General features: G+C 52.1%; 1 protein-coding gene across 7 annotated transcripts in view; it reads right to left on the bottom strand.

Annotated features, from left to right (window-relative positions):
* Positions 1–20,831, bottom strand: part of EML2 (EMAP like 2) — a 38,111-nt gene that overhangs the window by 5,606 nt on the left and 11,674 nt on the right. For 5 of the 7 annotated variants that reach the window (XM_054463710.2, XM_054463709.2, XM_054463712.2 and 2 more), the window contains 12 exons: positions 20,038–20,107; positions 19,831–19,941; positions 16,899–16,994; positions 13,670–13,804; positions 11,833–11,932; positions 6,510–6,664; positions 6,233–6,358; positions 4,096–4,227; positions 2,674–2,741; positions 1,809–1,897; positions 1,505–1,602; positions 842–929 (listed from right to left, as the gene is read on the bottom strand). In XM_054463710.2, the coding sequence (XP_054319685.2) occupies positions 842–929; positions 1,505–1,602; positions 1,809–1,897; positions 2,674–2,741; positions 4,096–4,227; positions 6,233–6,358; positions 6,510–6,664; positions 11,833–11,932; positions 13,670–13,804; positions 16,899–16,994; positions 19,831–19,941; positions 20,038–20,107 (1,268 nt within the window). Of the gene's footprint in view, positions 1–841; positions 930–1,504; positions 1,603–1,808; positions 1,898–2,673; positions 2,742–4,095; positions 4,228–5,980; positions 6,099–6,232; positions 6,359–6,509; positions 6,665–11,832; positions 11,933–13,669; positions 13,805–16,898; positions 16,995–19,830; positions 19,942–20,037; positions 20,108–20,831 lie in introns of all 7 variants that reach the window. The other 2 variants (XM_063658160.1, XM_063658159.1) reach the window with 1 other exon arrangement.

The following is a 20,831-nucleotide window of genomic DNA, read 5'->3' on the forward strand; positions in this document are numbered from 1 at the left end:
GGATCACCTGAGGTCAGGAGTTCGAGACCAGCCTGGCCAACATGGTGAAATCCCATCTCTACTAAAAATACAAAAATTAGACCAGGCGTGGTGGCTCATGCCTGTAATCCCAGCATTTTGGGAAGCTGAAGCAGGCGGATCACCTGAGGTCAGGAGTTTAAGACCAACCTGGCCAACATGGCAAAACCCTGTCTCTACAAAAAATATTTTAAAAATTAGCTGGGCGTGGTGGTGGACACCTGGAATCCCAACTACTCAGGAGCCTGAGGCAAGAGAATCGCTTGAACCCGGAGGCAGAGGCTGCAGTGAGCCGACATCGTGCCATTGCACTCCAGCCTGGGAGACAAGTGGGAAACTCCCATCTCAAAAAAAAAAAATATATACAAATACAAATATTAGCCGGGCATAGTGGTGTGCTCCTGTAATCCCAGCTACTCAGGAGGCTGAGGCAGGAGAATCACTTGAACCCGGGAGGCGGAGCTTGCAGTGAGCCGAGATCGCGCCACTGCACTCCAGCCTGGGGGACAGAGCAAGACTCCGTCTCAAAAAAATAAAAAAATAAATAAAAATAAATAATAATAATAAAAATTAAAATTAAAAATTAAAAAATGTAAAAAAAGAAACCTGCATCCTACCCATCCGACCAGAAAGGGGAGGAGTTGACTAAAAGTGGGGTACACCAGGGAGAAAATAAGAAGCCAGCGGTCCCTGAATTCCAAATCAGAAACAGCCTTGAATACCAAGGGAGCGAGGCTTGAAGCCCCTCCCTCCTCTCCCAGAACTCAGGGAAGTCTGCAAATGAGGCGGAGGAAGTAATGTCTCTGGGTCCCGGAGAACTCACAGTACAGAATCTCATAGTCCCCGGAGTTGGTGACAAAGCAGCTGCTGTCCTGGGCCCAATCCAGGTGGGTGATAAAACTGGAATGGCCCTGCGGGGGAGGGAAGGGATGGTGTTAGAGCTGCAGAGGGCGGAACCAAGGAGAGGGGGACAGGATTAAATCGGGAAAATGGAAGGTCAAATACAGAGGTAGGGCGAGAACACAAGGGGACTAAAGGAAGGATACACAGGCCTTTGGAGTATGGGGGCAGGGCCAGAATACTGTGGGCGGGGCCAGACTGTGATGGGCAGGGCTAGACAAAAAGCACTTCGAACACAATGGGAGTTTAGAACAGGTGGGCAGGGCTAGACACGGAGGAGCTGGCTTTGAATGTTGAGGGGCGGGGCTACACAGAGGGGCGGTGTCGGAACGTGAGGGGCGGTCTCGGAACGTGAGGGGCGGGGCTACACAGAGGGTGGGCTTAGCACGTGGGGGCGGGGCTACACAAAGGGGCGGGCTTAGAACACACGAGGTGGTGAATGTGTGGACCGGGCCAAAACTCCTTGCTCTGATCAGGGCAGAATCAGTTGAGTGTTGAAGCTGCGCTCCCTTGAGGTAGAAAATTGGTTAATTCTGCACCCCCTGGGCGGGGTGGCGGCGCGGGCTGGGGGCCACTGCCCACTCACCGAGCACTTGCCCAGGCGGCTGACCTTGCGGCCGCCCTGGTCCACCGTGTACACGTACACCAAGTTGTCGTGGGAGCCCACGGCCAGGTACGCCCCGTCTGGGGGAGGGGGAGGGGGGCTATGAGGAGGCACCCAGGCTCCACCCCCTCCTCGCCCAGACTCAGCCCCCTCGACAGTCCCCAGCTCCATCCCCACTGCATCCCTCCTAGGCCTCGCTTCGCAGGCTCCACCCCTCCCCCTGCCAAGAGCTCTGAGCTTCTGTCCCCTGGCCCTGCCGCTTGGGTGTCCCAGGCCTGCCGCTTACCTGGGGAGAAGCTGACCACTGAGATCTGTTCATTGCCGTCTGTGTGGATAGCCACGAGGTCATGGGTCTCCGTGTCCAGCAGCAGCCATCTTGAAGGAGAGGGCGTGGTGGGGGGAGGAGGAGTGAGCTGATCTGACAGAGAGGGGCCGCAATCTGTGGGGTCTAAGGGAGGGATCAGAGGGACCCCAGAAGTGACCTGGGCTGGGGACGGTGGCTCAGGCCTATAATCCCAGCACGTTGGAAGGCCGAGGCGGGTGGATCAATTGAGGTCAACAGTTCGAAATCAGCCTGGCCAACATAGCAAACAAAACCCCTTCTCTACTAAAAATACAAAAATTAGCCAGGCGTGGTGGCACGTGCCTGTAATCCCAGCTACTTGGGAGGCTGAGGCATGAGAATTGCTTGAACCCGGGAGGCAGAGGTTGCAGTGAGCTGAGATCGCGCCACCGGACTCCAGCCTGGGCGATAGAGCAAGACTCTGTCCCCCCAAAAAAACAAAACAAGGCCAGGTGCAGTGGCAGTGGCTCACGCCTGTAATCCTAGCACTTTGGGAGGCTGAGGCAGGCGAATCACTTGAGGTCAGGAGTTCGAGACCAGCCTGGCCAACATGGTGAAACCCCGTCTCTACTAAAAATAAAAAAAAATTAGCCAGGCATAGTGGTGGGTGCCTATAATTCCAGCTACTGGGGAGGCTGAGGCAGGAGAATCGCTTGAACCTGGGAGGCAGAGGCTGCAGTGAGCCAGAGGAATATTGAGGGATCAGGGCTCGGTAAATAGTGGGATTTGGGAAAGTAGGAAAGAGGGAAGAAGGACCAGTTCCCCAGGGAGCAGAGAAGCCCTCCCGAAATGCTCTCCTCAGCTTTACCTGCCAGTCACTGTACCCACAGCCAGGACAGAGCCACTGGGGTGGAAACCAGCTGAGCGGGCAGGGTCCTGAGAAGGGAGAGAGAAGAGGCAGGGCTCAGAGCTGGGGTCCCATGTCCATCTGGACATTCTCCTGCCTCAGGGCCAAGTCTAATCTTTGCATGAGGGCTCTCCCCTCCCTCTGCTGCCCTTTGGGACACCCCCACCCCAGACACCATGTCAGCCATTCCTCTTTACATTTCTGTAACATGTTAGCCTGAACAGAAAACATTCCTCCTGTCACTCCTGTCCCGGGATCCCTCCTTACTCCTCTTCTAAATTCCCACAGCTTTATTCATCCAAGACGACTTCTTTAGATAATTTCCTAGATGTGGGAATGCTGGGACAAAGGGCATCCAGAATTTTAAGACTCTTTATTTTTATTTTTTTTAATTTTTATTTATTTTTTTGAGATGGAGTTTCGCTGTGTCGCCCAGGCTGGAGTGCAGTGGCACGGTCTCAGCTCACTACAACCTCCGCCTCCCGGGTTCAAGCGATTCTCCTGTCTCAGCCTCCCAAGTAGCTGACATTACAGGCACCCACCACCACGCATGGCTAATTTTTTTTTTTTTTCATTTTTTGTAAAGATGTGGTTTTGCCATGTTGCCCAGGCTGGTCTCAAACTCCTGGATTCACACAATCTACCTGCCTCAGCCTCCCAAAGTGCTGGGATTACAGGTGTCAGCCACCACACCCAGCTGAAATTTTTATTCTTTTTACATTTTAATTAATTGTGAATAGCCATGTGTGGCCAGTGGTTACCCTATGGGACAGTGTAGCTCTACACTTGACTGTTGCAACGGTCACACCTTCCTTGAACTCAGCGGCTCCTGACTCCCCACTCCTCACGGTGGCACCCCTGACAGGATGGTTCGGTGTCGTCCTGGGCTCCCTTCCAGTCAAGAACCTACTTCTCCAACCCTTCTGAGAGAGCTTCTAAGCACCCAGTTCCCTAGACGAAACCCACACCCTGCTTAAAAAGACCTTGTTTGGGCCAGGCTCGGTGGCTGGCATCTGTAATCCCAGCACTTTGGGAGGCCGAGGTGGGCAGATCACGAGGTCAGGAGTTCGAGACCAGCCTGACCAACATGGTGAAACCCTGTCTCTATTAAAGATATATAAATTAGCTGGGCGTGGTGGTGTGCACCTGTAATCCGAGCTACTTGGGAGGCTGAGGCAGAAGAATCACTTGAACCCGGGAGGTGGAGGTTGCAGTGAACCGAGATCGTGCCATTGCCCTCCAGCCTGGGTGACAGAGCGAGACTCCACCTCAAAGAAAAAAAAAAAAGACCTTGTTTGGTTTCAGTCTAATGTGCTGAGCCCTGACACATGGAGAAAGGTAGTTCTGTTAGAATGGTGCTTTTCCAGTCCCTGGGCCCCTTACCTCGATGATCCTGCTCCACAGGGGCTGGTGGGAATCTGAGCTCCACAGATGCACCAGCTTATCCTGCCCGCAGGTCACAAACTGGGCCCGACTGGGGTGTGTGGCCAGGCCCCACAGCTCTTCCACGTGGCCCTGGTGGAAAGGGAGGACAGCAGGATGGAGACAGCAGCCCTGGCTTTTTCCCACTCAACACTAATGCCAGACAAGTGCCAGATGAGCCCCAGCAACTCACCCTGCCCCAGCGGGACCCAGGGAAGACCTTTCCCAGTATGTCTGAAGGGGGCCTTGATTGGGCATCTGAACCCATGCCCTGGTGTGTGACTCAAGGCAAATCCTGCCCCTTCTCCAGGGACCTCTGCTTTCTTCTTTGCACAATGGGAGGCAGGAGGGCATGGTGGCTCAGAGCTTGATCTCAGGGGTCAGGCAGGCTGCACCCTGGCCACACACCTCCCAGGTCTCCAGCTCCAAGGATCTGGGAAGGCCCTCCCGGAGTCTGCCTGCAGCCCGACAGAGCCCAGAAGTCTGAGGGACCTCATGGAGGGCACTAAACTTGATGGCTCTGACCTTCGGCTTTCTATTACTGACCGAGCGCAGTCATCTAGGCAGGTGACATCTCCTTGGGACCTCAGTTTGATCGCCTGTAAAATGGGGCCAATTGGTATGTGTGCCTCATAGCATTCTTGTGCTCACTCAAATCACGGATGGAAAATGCTGGCCGGGTGTGGTGGCTCACGCCGGTAATCCCGGCACTTTGGGAGGCTGAGGCAGGAAGATTGAGCTCAGGAGTTCGAGACCAGCCCGGGCAACATGGCAAAACCCCATCTCTACAAAAAATACAAAAATTTGCCAGTTGTGGTGGTGCACACCTGTAGCCCCAGCTACTCGGGAGGCTGAGGCAGGAGGATCCCTTGAGTCCAGGAGACGGAGGTTGCAGTGAGCCGAAATGGCCCCACTACATTCCAGGCTGGGTGATATAATAAATAAATAAAATGCTAAACATGAGGATAATTCAGAGAATGTGGTCACAAAATGGAAATGTCTAACTATTAATATTTATAACAAAATTTTTTTTGAGACGGAATCTCACTCTGTCACCCAGACTGGAGTGCAGTGGTAGGATCTCAGCTCACTGCAACCTCTGCCTCCCAGGTTCAAGCAATTCTCCTGCCTCGGCCTTTTGAGTAACTGGGATTACAGGTACACGCCAGCATGCCCAGCTAATGTTTTGTATTTTTAGTACAGATGGTGTTTCACCATGTTGCCCAGGCTGGTCTCAACTCCTGGTGTCAAGTGATCTGCCTGCCTCGGCCTCCCAAAGTAATATTAATATTACAATTAATAATTATAATGGCCAATATAATAGTATGGGCTGGGTGCAGTGGTTCATGCCTGTAATCCCCGCACTTTGGGAGGCTGAGGTGGGTGGATCACTTGAGGTCAAGAGTTCGAGACCAGCCTGACCAAAATGGTGAAAACCCATTTCTACTAAAAATACAAAAATTAGCTGGGCATAGTGGTACATGCCTATAATTCCAGCTACTCAGGAGGCTGAGGCAGGAGAATCACTTGAACCCGGGAGGCGGAGTTTGCAATGAGCTGAGATTGAGCCATTGCGCTGCAGCCTGGGCAACAGAGCGAGACTCTGTCTCAAAAATTTAAAAAAAATGTATAAACATAGTGCTGCCCGGTAGGTGAGTTCTTTAACTGGGTCAGGGGTAAGGAAGGGAGGGAGGAGGCCAGGAAGGGAAGAGCAGGCATTTGAGCTTCGAGAAGAAATGCAAGCAGACTCCAGCAGGACCTTCCCCAATCCGTGGAGCTGGAGTCTGAGAGGTGTGTGGCCAGGGTGTCTGCAGCTGTGGGACAACCTGTAGGGACACTCACCAACCTGAAGGATGCCACCCCCAATCAGAGTGGCAGGAGGCAGCACAGTTGGAGCAGGGGCCTGGGGCCCCTCTGCTGTGCTTGGAGTTAAACTCTTGGTTGCTGGATCCTGGGAAGGGGTCCTGGGTCAGGGCCAGGTCAGAGAAGGGACAGAGCAGAGAGGTGAGGAGAACTGGGAGTGGGGAGGGGGAGGCCTACAGGGAAGGCCAGGGAAGGAGCTGGGAAGAGGGGAGGGGTGCAGAGGAGAGAGGCGCACCTGGACCAGCAGCGAGAAGCCTGTGTGCACGGAGCCCTGCAGGATGGAATTGCGGGTGGTCCCCACGTACAGTGTGTCTCCGTGGCCCTCTGCCACGGTGCGCACGGGGCCAAAGTCCTCAGGGACCTGGGTGGACAGATAAGAGGGAAGATGAGTAGGATGCACACAGGGGTGGGTGTGGGGTGACATACTGTGGGGAGGAGGGTCTGGTGTTGGGAGCCCTGGTGAGATGGGGGGGGCCTCTCCACCCCCATCTGAGCCCACTGCCCCTCCTCACCTCCACTTCCTGCAGCTTGCTGTAGTCAGAACCCCAGAGGACCACCCGCCGATCACGGCCCCCTCCAGACACCAGCGTCCCGTCCCGCAGGGCGCAGAGCCCAAACACGCCGCCGTCGTGGGCGCCCACCACCGCCTGTGTGATACGGTTCCCACCTGCAGGGTGGCCAGGGGCAGGGTCAACAGGGAGAAGCCACCCCTATGCTGACCCCTGAAAGCATCTTGAACTCTCAAGCCTATGTCCATCCATTCTCACCCACTTTTCCACCTTTTTTTTTTTTTTTTTGAGACGGAGTCTCTCTGTCGCCCAGGCTGGAGTGCACTGGTGCTATCTCGGCCCACTTCAACATCTGCCTCTTGGGTTCAAGTGACTCTCCTGCCTCAGCCTCCCAAGTAGCTGGGATTACAAGCGCCCACCACCACACCCAGCTAACTTTTTGTGTTTCTAGTAGAGACGGATATCACCATGTTGGCCAGGCTGGCCTCGAACTCCTGACCTCAAGTGATCCACCCGCCTTGGCCTCCCTAAGTGCTGGGATTACAGGCATGAGCCACCCTGCCTGGCCCCACCTTTCTACCTTTCTATTTGCTCTTCCACCCACCCAACCACCCAAGCACCTGCCACCTACCCACTCAAATACAATATACCTTATCATCCATTCATTAAACCATCTGAACTAACATCTACCCATCCACCCATCTACCCTTTGACCCATACACCCACTCATCCATCCATCCACTCACTTATCTACTGGTCTGTTAGATGAACACTATCGACTCATCCATTCATCACCCATCCATCCACCAGACAATCTATCCATCCATGACCCTACCCATTCATCCACCCATATCTCTACTGATCCATCCAGTCGGCCACCCTGCCATCCATCCATCAACCCACCTCTCATCCATTTATTTGCCCTCTCTTGTTTTGTTTTGCTTTGTTTTGTTTTTGAGACAAAGTCTTGCTCTGTCGACCAGGCTGGAGTGCAGTGGCATGATCTTGGCTCACTGCAACCTCTGCCTCCTGGGTTTAAGCGATTCTCATGTCTCAGCCTCTGGAGTAGCTGGGATTACAGGCATGTGCCACCACACCCGGCTAATTTTTGTATTTTTAGTAGAGACAGGGTTTCACTATGTTGGCTGGGCTGGTCTCGAACTCTTTGACTCAAGTGATCTGCCTGCTTCAGCCTCCCACAGTGCCAAGATTACAGGCGTGAGCCATGGCACCCAACCTAATAAAGACAATTTTTTAAAAAGAGAGGGCAGGCAGCCGGGTTCGGTGGCTCATGCCTGTAATCCCAGCACTTTGGGAGGCCAAGGGGGGCAGATCACGAGGTCAGGAGATCGAGACCATCCTGGCTAACACGATGAAACCCCGTCTCTACTAAAAAAATACAAAAAATTAGCCGGACATGGTGGTGGGCACCTGTAGTCCCAGCTACTCGGGAGGCTGAGGCAAGAGAATGGTGAACCTGGAAGGCGGAACTTGCAGTGAGCCGAGATTGCACCACTGCACTCCAGCCTGGGCGACAGAGCGAGACTCCATCTCAAAAAAAAAAAAAAAAAAAAAAGAGAGTGCAGGCTGGCCGAGCGCGGTGGCTGATGCTGGTAATCGCAGCACTTTGGGAGGCCGAGGTGGGCGGATCACGAGGTCAGGAGATGGAGACCATCCTGGCTAACACGGTGAAACCCCATCTCTACTGAAAATACAAAAAATTAGCCGGGTGTGGTGGTGGGCACCTGCAGTCCCAGCTACTAGGGAGGCTGAGGCAGGAGAATGGCATGAACCCAGGAGGCAGAGCTTGCAGTGAGCTGAGATCACTTGAGCTCGAGGGTTCGAGAGCAGCCTGGGCAACATAGCGAGACCTCATCTCTACAACAAATACAAAAATTACCTGGGCCTGGTGGTGGGCACCTGTAGTCCCAGGTACTTGGGAGGCAGGAGGATCACTTGATACTGGGAGGCAGAGGTTGCAGTGAGCTGTGATGGCAACCACTGCACTCCAGCCTGGGCACTACAGTGAGACCCTGTCTTAAAAAAAAAATTCTTTATTAAAAAAAATTTTTTTTTTTTTGAGACAGAGTCTCGCTCTGTCCCCTAGGCTGGAGTGCAGTGGTGCCATCTCTGGTCACTGCAACCTCCATCTCCTGGGTTCAAGCGATTCTCCCACCTCAGCCTCCCGACTAGCTGGGACTACAGGTGCTCGCCACCATGCCAGGCTAAATTTTGTGTTTTTAGTAGAGATGGGGTTTTGCTATGTTGGCCAGGCTGGTCTTAAACTCCTGACCTCATGTGATCTGCCTGCCTTGGCTTCCCAAAGTGCTGGGATTACAGGCGTGAGCCACCACACCCAGCCTAAAAACTTTTAAAAGTAAAGATGAGGTCTCATTATGTTGTCCTGGCTGGTCTCAAACTCCTGGACTCAACCAATCCTCCTGCCTCAGCCCCTCAAAGTGCTAGGATTACAGGTGCTAGCCACCTCAAACAGCCCATCCTCCCTTTCATTCAACTACCACCCACCAGTTAATCCATGCTTCCATCCACTCATTTTTGGCAAGGCGCGGTGGCTCACGCCTGTAATCGCAGCACTTTGGGAGGCCGAGGTGGGTGGATCACTTGAGATCAGAGTTCAAGACCAGCCTGAGCAACATGGTGAAACCCCGTCTCTACTAAAAACACAAAAATTAGTTGGGTTTGGTGGCATGCGCTTATAGTTCCAGCTACTTGGGAGGTTGAGGCAGGAGAATCGCTTGAATCCAGGAGGCAGAGATTGCAGTGAGCCGAGATTGCACCACTGCATTCCAGCCTGCGCAACAGAGTAAGACTCCATCTCAAAACAAGCAAACAAACAACAACAAAAAAAACCCCAAAAAACAAACATCCACCCATTTTCTATTTTCCAATCTATTTACCCATTCACCATTCACCCCTCTATCTACCCATCTGGCCATCTACCTATCCATTCTTTTATCCATTAACCCATTCAATCAATAATTCTTTTTTTTTTTTTTTTCTTGAGACGGAGTCACACTCTGTCACCCAGGCTGGAGTGCAGTGGCGCGATCTCCGCTCACTGCAAGCTCCGCCTCCCAGGTTCACGCCATTCTCCTGCCTCAGCCTCCAGAGTAGCTGGGACTACAGGCGCCCGCCACCACGCCCACCTAATGTTTTGTATTTGTAGTAGAGACGGGGTTTCACCGTTTTAGCCAGGATGGTCTCGATCTCCTGACCTCGTGATCCGCCCGCCTCAGCCTCCCAAAGTGCTGGGATTACAGGCGTGAGCCACCGTGCCCGGCCACAATCAATAATTCTTTAACCACTATTTGCTCTGGGCCCAGGCTCATATGGGGACACAGTGGTGACCAAGGCAACCTCACACCCTATCCTTGCAGGGCTCACTACAAGTCAGCGCCAACCCCAGGTGTTCAGGCCCAGAAGACTCAGGCGCACACCCAGGAGACTAAGATCCCATAGAGGGCTCCACTCAGCCAGGTGAGTCAGGGAGGACATCCTGGAGGAGGAGATGGCTGAGCAAGGATCTGAAGGTGGGGTAGGAGTCAGCTGGGACAAGACAGGGCGGGAAAATATTCCAAGAGGAAGGAACAAGTTTCCGTTGCAAAAAGCAGAGAGTAGGCGAGAACATGGATAATTGAGGGAACTCATAGGGATGTGGTGTGATTAAGTGTAACATACAAAGGCGTGCACGCCAAGGCAGGGGACAGCAGGGCCAGACCAGGCAGGGTCCTGGAGGCCTCAGTAAGGAGCATTGACTTGTCACAAGGGAACCTGGGAGCAATGGAAGGGGAGGGACTGGGTCAGATTTACATTTGCTTCTGGGAACAAACCGAATTGGAGGTGGCGAGGCTGAAGGCTGTGAGGTCAGGGAGGAGACCAAGGTGGGAGAGGAAGAAACAATAATTCTCTCTAATTCCCATCCTTCAAGACTCAAATGTGGTATCACTTCCTCCAGGTGAGCTGGGCTCTCTTTTTTATTTTTTTGAGATGGAGTCTTGCTTTGTTGCCCAGGCTGGAGTGCAGAGGCACCGTTTTGGCTCACTGCAACCTCTGCCCAGGGTTCAAGTGATTGTCCTGCTTCAACCCCTCCGTGTAGCTAGGATTACAGGCGCCCGCCACCAAGTCCGGCTAATTTTTTTTTTTTTTTTTGAGACAGAGTCTTGCTCTGTCACCCAGGCTGGAGTGCAGTGGTGCAATCTCGGCTCACTACAACCTCCGCCTCCCGGGTTCAAGCAATTCTCATGCCTCAGCCTCCCAAGTAGCTGGGATTACAGGGTGCATGCCACCACACCTGGGTAATTATTTTGTATTTTTAGTAGAGATAGGGTTTCACCACGTTGGCCAAGCTGGTCTCAAACTTCTGACCTCAGGTGATCCACCCGCCTTGGCCTCCCAAAATGTTAGGATTACAGGCATGAGCCACTGCGCCCAGCATGTTATTGTTATTATTTTTTTTAATTTTTTGTAGATACGGGGTCTCACTATGTTGCCTAGGCTGGTCTAGAACTCCTGGGCTCAAGCAATCTTCCTGCCTTGGCCTCCCAAAGTACTAGCATTACAGGCATGAGCCACTGTCCCAGCCTCAACCCATTAGTTTTTTAATAAAATCATCCGTTGGTTGGAACAAGCATTTCTTCACCCAACCATTGGCTAAGACAAGTCATTTATTCATCCGATCATTGATTAACTTCTTAGAACAATCTGTTCTTCATAACACATTAATCCATTGGCTGAAACAACCATTCATTCATTCACTCACTCATTCACTCATTCATTCATTGCTGTATAGAACCACTGCCTGAGACAAAACCTATTCACTAACATAGCTAGCCATTAGGGGTAACAACCACTCATTTGTTCCTTTACCCAGTCACTCTCCCTTTAAGGAGGATGACACATTCATTTACTTATTCTTCCATCCATTTCCTAGGATCACACCTTCATTCATTCATTCATTGATCCACACGCTGGGACAAAGAACTTGTCCATGTATCCATTCATCTACCCACCCGTCCTTCCTTCCATCCACCCATCCATCCATTCATCATCTAACCACAACTGAGCTAACCCATTCATTGATAATCTGGACTTGATCCCTAACAAGGAATTTCCAGAGGGCAAGGTGGGGGGCAGTCAATAAAGATTTCCTGGAGATGGGGATACTTGAGCTGAACCTTGACGGGGATGTTGGAATCGGACATCCATTTACACTCATTCCACACAAGCAGCATTCCACGAAGGGAGGCAGAGCCAGGAGTGTTTCGGAAGACTGGATTGGGGACCAAACAGATGGGGTGACACTGACCTTTGCCCCAAACATAGAGGTTCCCCCCAGAGTCCCCCGTGACCACGTCGCCACCTTCCAAAAAGGTCACACACAGCACATACTTCGGTTTCTCATGTTTCTAAGGTGGGGGAGGAAAGGAAGGTGTCAGAGCATCACTGAAGCAGGTAGCCTCCCAGAGGTCATCTGTCACCCAGGACCGTGGCCAGGCAATCCCCTCTATCTATGCGTTTGGGGTAAGGCTCTGTGTGGAGCATCCCTTCTCCCACCTGCCTCCATCCAGCCTGCAGTGCTCCAGTGGCCTAGAGGTTCTGACCACAACTGTCTGGCTTTCCTACCCCTGGGTCCACTTCCTACCCTCTCTCTGGTGCCCCTGACGCTTTCTTTTGAGACGCAGTCTCACCTGTCATCTAGACCGGAGTGCAGCGGCACATCTCGGCTCACAGCAACCTCCACCTCCCGGGTTCAAACGATTCTCCCGCCGCAGCCTCCCAAGTAGCTGGGATTACAGGCCTGCGCCATCACGGCCGGCTAACTTTGTTTTGTTTTTGTTTTTGAGATGGAGTCTCGCTCTGTCACCAGGCTGGAGTGCAGTGGTGCAATCTCGGCTCACTGCAACTTCCGCCTCCCGGGTTCAAGAGATTCTCCCGCCGCAGCCTCCCAAGTAGCTGGGATTACAGGCACCCACCATCACGCCTGGCTAATTTTTGTATTTTTTTAGTAGAGACGGGGTTTTGCCATGTTGGCCAGGCGGGTCTGAACTCCTGGCATCGAGTGATCCACCCGCCTCGGCCTCTCAGAGTGCTGGGATTACAGGCATGAGCCACTGCACCCGGCCTAGTGTCTCTGACTTCTCCCCTCCTGTCGGCGCCTCATTCGTCCTGTCTCTCCTCCTCCCTCCTCATCTTCGGTCTGTCTCTCTAGGTCCCATTCCCTGCCTCACTCCACCTTCTCAGTGTCTCTGTTTCATCTCCGTGCCCAGTGTTCTCTGGGCTTCCCTTTTGGGGTGGAAGCCCCATCTCTCACCAAAGGCAATGAGCCCTATGGGAGGAAGCCCTGTGTCTTCCCACCCTCTGATTCCCATTCAGTTTGTCTGCCTCAGCTTGTGGCTCTCTCAGCCAGGCAGCCTCTGAGTTCTCTGATTATCCATCATATTGACAACCGCAGCACCCCCATTTTTTTGCTTTTTTTTTTTTTGAGACAGGATCTCACTCTGTCACCCAGGCTGGAGTGCAGTGGTGTCATCATGGCTCATTGCAGTGTCAACCTCCCGGGCTCAGGGATCCTCCCACTTCAGCCTCCTAGGTAACTGGGATTACAGGTGTGCACCACCATGCCCAGCTAATTTTTGTATTTTTTGTAGATATGAGGTCTCACTATGTTTCCCAGGCTGGTCTCGAACTCCTGGGCTCAAGGGATCCTCCCACCTTGGCCTCCCAAAATGCTGGGATTACAGGTGACAGCCATCTTGCCACAGTACCCATTTATTGAGCATTTACTATCTGCTAGGAACTGCTATAGTCTTATCCCTTTGAATCCTAACAACTTTTTTTTTTTTTTTCTGAGATAGGGTCTTGTTCTATCACCCAGGCTGGAGTGATCATTTGATCACGGCTCACTGCAGCCGTGAGCTCAGGCGATCCTTCCACCTCATGGTTCCTGGCCACCCTCTTAACTCCAGAGTTAAGGTGGATTATCACCATGGTATGGAAAAAGAAACTGAGGCCCCAGCAGGCAACATCTCAGTGTCCCTGTAATCCCAAACCCCTGCCACCCTCTGGGGGATCTTGCTACCTCCCTGCCTGTGCCTGACTACCTCTCTCAGGGCCAGCCTGTCCCCCAAACCCCTGGCACTCACCTCAAAGAGGCCTTGCCGCTTGCTCAAGCTGCCCCCCTCCAAGGTCCAGAAGTAGATGTGAGATTTCCCGCAGGTGATAAGCACAGTGGGGTCCGTGGGGTGGAAGGTGGCCACCAATACAGCCTCATTGGAGCACTTTAGGGGGTGGGGGAGATTCTGAATGAGGACCTCAAAGTCCCCAAGGCTACTATACCCGCCCCTCACAGGACTGCCCTAAACGGCTGTTTGGGTTGTATGCTGCACACCTGAACTTTTTTTTTTTTTTTTCGGGACGGAGTCTCACTCTGTCACCCAGACTGGAGTGCAGTAGTGCAATCTTGGCTCACTGCAACCTCCGCCTCCTGGGTTCAGGCGATTGTCTTGCCTCAGCCTTCAGAGTAGCTGGGACTACAGGCGCACGCCACCACGCCCAGCTAATTTTTGTATTCTTAGTCGAGACAGGATTTCACCATGTTTCCCGGCTGGTCTCGAACTCTTCACCTTGTGATCCACCCACCTCAGCCTCCCAAAGTGCTGGGATTACAGGCATGAGCCACTGCGCCCGGCCTTTTTTTTTTTTTTTTTTGAGTACGAGTCTCGCTCTGTTGCCCAGGATGGAGTGCAGTGGCACAATCTCGGCTCCTGCAACTTCTGCTTCTCAGGTTCAAGCGATTCTCCTGCCTCAGCCTCCCAAATAGCTAGATTTACAGGCACATGCCACCACGTCTGGCTAATTTTTGTATTTTTAGTAGAGATGGGGTTTCATCATGTTGGCCAGGCTGGTCTCAAACTCCTGACCTCAAGTGATCTTCCCACCTCAGCCTCCTAAAGTGCTGGGATTGCAGGCGTGAGCCACCACGCCTGGCCAGTACCTTTCCTATACGGTAAATTAAAGTACAGGAAGCAGGACAAGCCAGCAAAGCATTATCATCTTCTTCATCATTAACAAAACAGCAGACACTTGGAGATCCTCTCCTCTGCCCTAAGCACTGTGCTCAACATTTTACAATCATTAGCTCCTTTAATCCTCCATCTCCCTGTGAGGTCAAGGCCATTATGCCCACCTCATTGCAAATTAAAAAGTGAGGCTCAGGCTGGGCGCGGTGGTTCACGCCTGTAATTCCAGCCCTTTGGGAGGCCGAGGCGGGTGGAGCACCTGAGGTCGGGAGTTCAAGACCAGCCTAACCAACATGGAGAAACTCCGTCTCTACTAAAAATACAAAATTAGCTGGTCGTGGTGGCGCATGCCTGTAATCCCAGCTACTCGGGAGGCTGAGGCAGGAGAATCGCTTGCTTGAACCCAGGAGGCAGAGGTTGCAGTGAGCCGAGATCGCGCCATTGCACTCCAGCCTGGGTAACAAGAGGAAGACTCCGTCTCACAAAAAAAGTGAGGCTCAGAGAGGGCCAGGTGCAGTGGCTCACGCCTGTAATCCCAGCACTTTGGGAGGCCGAGGCAGGCAGATCACAAGGTCAGGAGTTCGAGACCGGCCTGGTCAACGTGGCAAAACCCCGTCTCTACTAAAGATACAAAAATATTAGGCGTGGTGGCGCGCACCTGTAATCCCAACTACTTGGAAGGCTGAAGCAGGAGAATCACTTGAACCCAGGTGGTGGAGGTTGCAGTGAGCCGAGATCATGCCATTATACTCCAGCCTGGGTGACAGGGTGAGACTCCATCTCAAAAAGAAAAAAAAAAGTGAGGCTCAGAGAGGGTAAACCATTTGTCTAAGGCCACACAGCTAGGCAAGAGTTGTGTGTGGAACCCAGCTCACCTAGCCCTAATTCTAGAGCACAGCCTCGCCACCATTTCTGTTTCCCCAAACAGTAGGCCTTGATCCAAAACCCAGGTTTCCACCGGGTGCGGTGGCTCACACCTGTGATCCCAGCACTTTGGGAGGCAGAGGCAGATGGATCACCTGAGGTCAGGAGTTCGAGACCAGCCTGGCCAACATGGTGAAACCCTGTCTCTACTAAAAATACAAAAATTACCCGGGCATGGTGGCACACACCTGTAGTCTCAGCTACTCAGGAGGCTGAGTCAGGAGAATCGCTTGAACCCGGGAGGTGGAGGTTGCAGTGAGCCAAGATTATGCCATTGCACTCCAGCCTGGGTGACAAGAACGAAACTCCGTCTCAAAGTAAGTAAGTAAGTAAGTAAATAAATAAATAAATAGAACAAAACCCAGGTTTTCTGCCCCCAGCCCAGAACAGGTGTGCAACGTGGGGCAAGTATCTCTTCCCCTCACCATGCCTCATCCATAAAATAGGCCACCTCTCAGAGAGGCAAATCGAGACACCACAGGACTGCAGAGTCAGCAGCCACCTCAAACCCACCCTTCTGTTGGGCCTGGTCCACCGTACCCCATATCTCCATATCCTCACCAAGGCCCTACGAGGAAGACGCTACCATTATCCCCATTTTATTATATCTATTTATTTATTTTTTTGAGGCAGGGTCTCACTCTGTTGCCCAGGCTGGAGTGTAATGGTGCAATCATGGCTCACTGCAGCCTCAACCTACCAGGTTCAAGCGATCCTCCTACCTCAGCCTCCCAAGTAGCTGGGACTACGGGTGCACGCCACACCCAGTTAATTTTTTTTTTAAGTGCCAGATTTTTTGTTTGTTTTGTTTTTTGTCTTTGAGACGGAGTTTAGCTCTTGTTGCCCAGGCTGGAGTGCAATGGTGTGATCTTGGCTCACCGCAACCTCCGCCTCCGGGTTCAAGAGATTCTCCTGCCTCGGCCTCCCGAGTAGCTGGGATTACAGGCATGTGACACCATGCCGAGCTAATTTTGTATTTTTAGTAGAGACAGGGTTTCTCCATATTGGTCAGGCTGGTCTCGAACTCCCGACCTCAGGTGATCTGCCTGCCTCGGCCTCCCAAAGTGCTGGGATTACAGGCGTGAGCCACCGTGCCTGGCCATTTTTTTTTTTTTTTTAAGTAGAGATAGATCTCCTTATGTTGCCCAGGCTGATCTCAAACTTCTGAGCTCAAGCAATCCTCTCATGTCAGCCTCCCAAGGTGCTAGGATTACAGGTGTGAGCCACCTTGCCCAGCCTATTATCCCCATATTATAGATGAGACCACCAAGGCTCTGAGGTGGCAAGCGGCTTGCTCAAGTCACACAGCCAGCAAGGAGTAAAGCCAGGGCTTAAACACAGGTCTATCTGATTGCAGACTCCTAACCACTGAGATTGGGCAAGTCCCACAGTGGCACCCAGCGGGAGGGGATGAGAAAAGTCACCTCACCTTGACATCCACCACCTTGGTCTCCTTGGCCCAGTCCCACACCGAGAGCATGTGATCATTGGATTCGTCCACTGCACACAACAGGTTGCCCCCATTCTAAAGAGGAGGAGAGAGGAGGGGGACAGAAGCAAGGGGAGTCAGGGCCCATCCTCCCCCATGCCCACCAGGGCATTCACCACCCAGGCCTGTTTTAAAACATTCAGGCTGGGCACAGTGGCTCATGCCTGTAATCATAGCACTTTGGGAGGCCTAGGTAGGAGGATCCCTTGAGCCCAGGAGTTTGAGGCCAGCCTAGGCAATATAGGGAGACCCTGTCTCTTAAACAAAACAAATTTAAATATTAAAAAAAAATAAAAAGCTGGGCATGGTGGCTCACACCTGTAATCCCAGCACTTTGGGAGGCTGAGGCGGGTGGATCACGAGGTCAGGAGTTCGAGGCCAGCCTGGCCAACATAGTGAAACCCTGTCTCTACTAAAAATACAAAAACTTAGCCAGGCATGGTGGCAGGTGCCTGTAATCCCAGCTACTCGAGAGGCTGAGGCAGGAGAATCGCTTGAACTTGGAGGCAGAGGATGCAGTGAGCCAAGATCGCGCCATTGCACTCCAGCCTGGGCGACAGTGAGAGACTCTGTCTCAAAAAAAAAAAAAAAAAAAAAAAAGGGACCTTCAAAGGCCCTGGCCATTTCGCAGGAAACACATTAAAATACACCCTCCATTAGAAGCTGTGAAGACATCTGAAATGGTTTCATACTATGCCTTGAAATGACTCATCCCTAAGAAACTCATCTCATTTGTCCTCAGCTATTGTTTCTCTGCAGCTAGCACCCCAGCCAGGAATTCTTGCTGACGTCATCTCATTTGCGTTTACATATATATAGAATGACTGATGTAGGTGAAATTCAGCAGTTAACAAAGTTGGTATTATGTTGGGTTTTTGTTTGTTTTTATTTTATTTTATTTTTTTGAGACTGAGTCTCACTCTATTGCCCAGGCTGGAATGCAGTTGCATGATCTTGGCTCACTGCAACCTCCACCTCCCAGGTTCAAGCGATTCTCTTTCTGCCTCTCAAGTTGCTGACACATGCCACCACATGCCCTCCTAATTTTTGTATTTTTAGTAGAGACAGGGTTTCACTATGTTGGCCAAGCTGGTCTTGAACTCCTAACCTCTGGTGATACACCCGCTTCCACCTTCCAAAGTGCTGGGATTACAGTCATGAGCCACCTCGCCCGGCCAATGTTGGGCTTTTATACCTTTCATTAAATATAGGTTAATTTTGATTTGGCAAGGTTTTATTTTCTTCTCCACACCTTTGGTAACAATATGGCTTACCCCCACCCCAAGCTCTTAAATGTTTCTTTAGGACTCAGAAAACCAGTGAGGCTCCAATCCAGTGCTTCTTAAGCTATCTGTGCAGGAAACTGTTTTTTACTCCCTAATCCATTGAAGACCAATATTTTAATCAAATATGATAAAAATGTAAAATATGATATATATATATATTTTTGAGACAGAGTCTCACTCTGTCCCCCAGGCTGGAGTGCAGTAGTGGTATCTGAGCTCACTGCTACCTCCACCTCCCAGGTTCAAGTGATTCTCCTGCCTCTGCTTCCTGAGTAGCTGGGATTACCACACCCAGCTAATTTTTGTATATTTTTAGTAGAGATGGGGTTTCACCATGTTGGTCAGGCTGGTCTCAAACTCCTGACCTCAAATGATCCACCCATCTTGGCCTCCCAAAGTGCTGGGATTACAGACATGAACCGCATCTGACCAATTTTATTTATTTTTTACTTTTTTAAGTCAGGTTCCTGCCATATCGCCCAGGTTGGAGTGTAGTGGTGTGATCACAGTTCACTGCAGCCTCGATCCCTAGGCTCATTCAATCCTCCCACCTCAGCCTCCCAAGTAGCTAGAAGCACAGGCCCAGGCCCACACTAGTACACCCAGCTAATTAGAATTTTTTTTTTTTTTTCAGTTGGAGTCTCACCCTGTCACCCAGGCTGGAGTGCAACGGCGCGATCTCGGCTCACTGCAAACTCCGCCTCCCAGGTTCAAGCGACTGTCTTGCCTCAGCCTCCCAAGTAGCTGGGATTATAGGCACCCTCCACCGTGCCCAGTTAATTTTTGTATTTTCAGTAGAGACGGGGTTTCACCATGTTGGCCAGGCTGGTCTCAAACTCCTGACCTTGTGATCCGCCCACCTCGGCCTCCCAAAGTGCTAGGATTACAGGCGTGAGCCACTGCGCCTGGCCTTTTTTTTTTGAGACGGAGTCTCGCTCTGTCGCCCAGTCTGGAGTGCAGTGGCGCAATCTCGACTCACTGCAAACTTCCCCTCCCGGGTTCAAACGATTCTCCTGCCTCAGCCTCCCGAGTAGCTGGGACTACAGGCGCCCGCCACCACGTCAGACTAATTTTTGTATTTTTTTTGGTAGAGACGGGTTTCACTACGTTGGCTAGGCTGGTCTCAAACTCCTGACTTCAAATGATCCTCCCACCTCAGCCCCCCAAAGTGCTGGGATTGCAGGCACAAGCCACCATGCCCAGCCAAAACAGGTTTTTTTTTAAAAAAAAGCCCACAATCACACACTTGGATGTTGTGGTGCTGTCAAATTGCTCTCCAGATTCCTAAAGGCTTACTCTCGCTTTCTGTACTTATCTCTGCCTGGACATGCCAAAACCCGCCTGCAAATGGGCAAGGAGCAGCTGGGCCCTAGGCACTGGGTTTAAAATGCCTGAGAGGGCTGGCCGGGCACGGTGACTCACCCGCCCCTTGGGGTGAGGCCACGCCCTCATTATGACGTCACAGATGCGGGCCACGCCTCCAGCAGGATTCCCGGCCCTCAACCCAAGGGGCGGGTGAAAAGGTGCGGGCACTAGCCCTCCTTTTCGGGGCGACGGGGCGGGGTTAGGGTGGGCGAAGGACTTACAGATTTGGAGAAGCCCACACAGCACACGGCTCTGTCAAACACCCCCAAGCCCAGCACGTGTAAGGTGGAGAGGGAAACTGAGTCCCAGATGCGCACGTGGGGCGGCAGCGGCTGCAGGGAAGAGGCTTGTTACCTTGGGGGTACCAGCTGCTTGTCCCCCACAACTGCGTCCTGCACTCTTTTCTGCTTTCCCCTCCCTTCCATTACCTTCCCTTCCTTAGTGGTGCCCGCCACCTGTCCCGTGGCGATGGTGACCATATCTGGGTGGATGGCCAAGCTGCAGAAAGAAGGGACAGAGAGGCCAGGGCTCAGTGGGAGAGAGGAGGCACACAGCGACCCAGGACATTCATTCCACAAATTGGCTGGTTGAGTTTAGTCAATAAACATGTATTTAGTCCATTAACAGCAGTAAGCGGATGCCCTCCGGGTACGCTGGATCAGAAGCAAGACTTAGGCCTGGGGTCTCTAACTCAAATGCCAGCAGGACGCACGTCTGTACCTCACATAGTGGCCAGGAGAGCACACTTATTTAAGGGGGCTGACACCACCCTGCTCCAGCCACCAGGAATTGTCTGGAGTGCCTGTTCAGGTTTTTTTTGTTTGTTTTTTTTTTTAAGAGGCGGAGTCTCCCAGCACTTTGGGAGGCCGAGGTGGGCGGATCACCTGAGGTCAGGAGTTTGAGACCTGCCTGCCCAACATGGGGAAACCCTGTCTCTACTAAAAGTACAAAAATTAGCTGGGCGTGGTGGCGGGCACCTGTAATTCCAGCTACTCGGGAGGCTGAGGCAGGAGAATTGCTTGAACCCAGGAGGGGAGGTTGCAGTGAGTCGAGATCGTGCCACTGGACTCCAGCCTGGGCGACAGAGTGAGACTAGTTCTCAAAAAAAGAAAAAACAAAAAAAAAAAGAGATGGAGTCTCGCTCTGTCCCCCAGGCTAGAGTGCAGTGGCAGGATCATAGCTGACTGCAGCCTCCAACTCCTGGACTTCAGCGATCCTTCCG

This window comes from Pongo pygmaeus, chromosome 20, assembly GCF_028885625.2.
Source record: "Pongo pygmaeus isolate AG05252 chromosome 20, NHGRI_mPonPyg2-v2.0_pri, whole genome shotgun sequence".
NCBI classification, from domain to species: domain Eukaryota; kingdom Metazoa; phylum Chordata; class Mammalia; order Primates; family Hominidae; genus Pongo; species Pongo pygmaeus.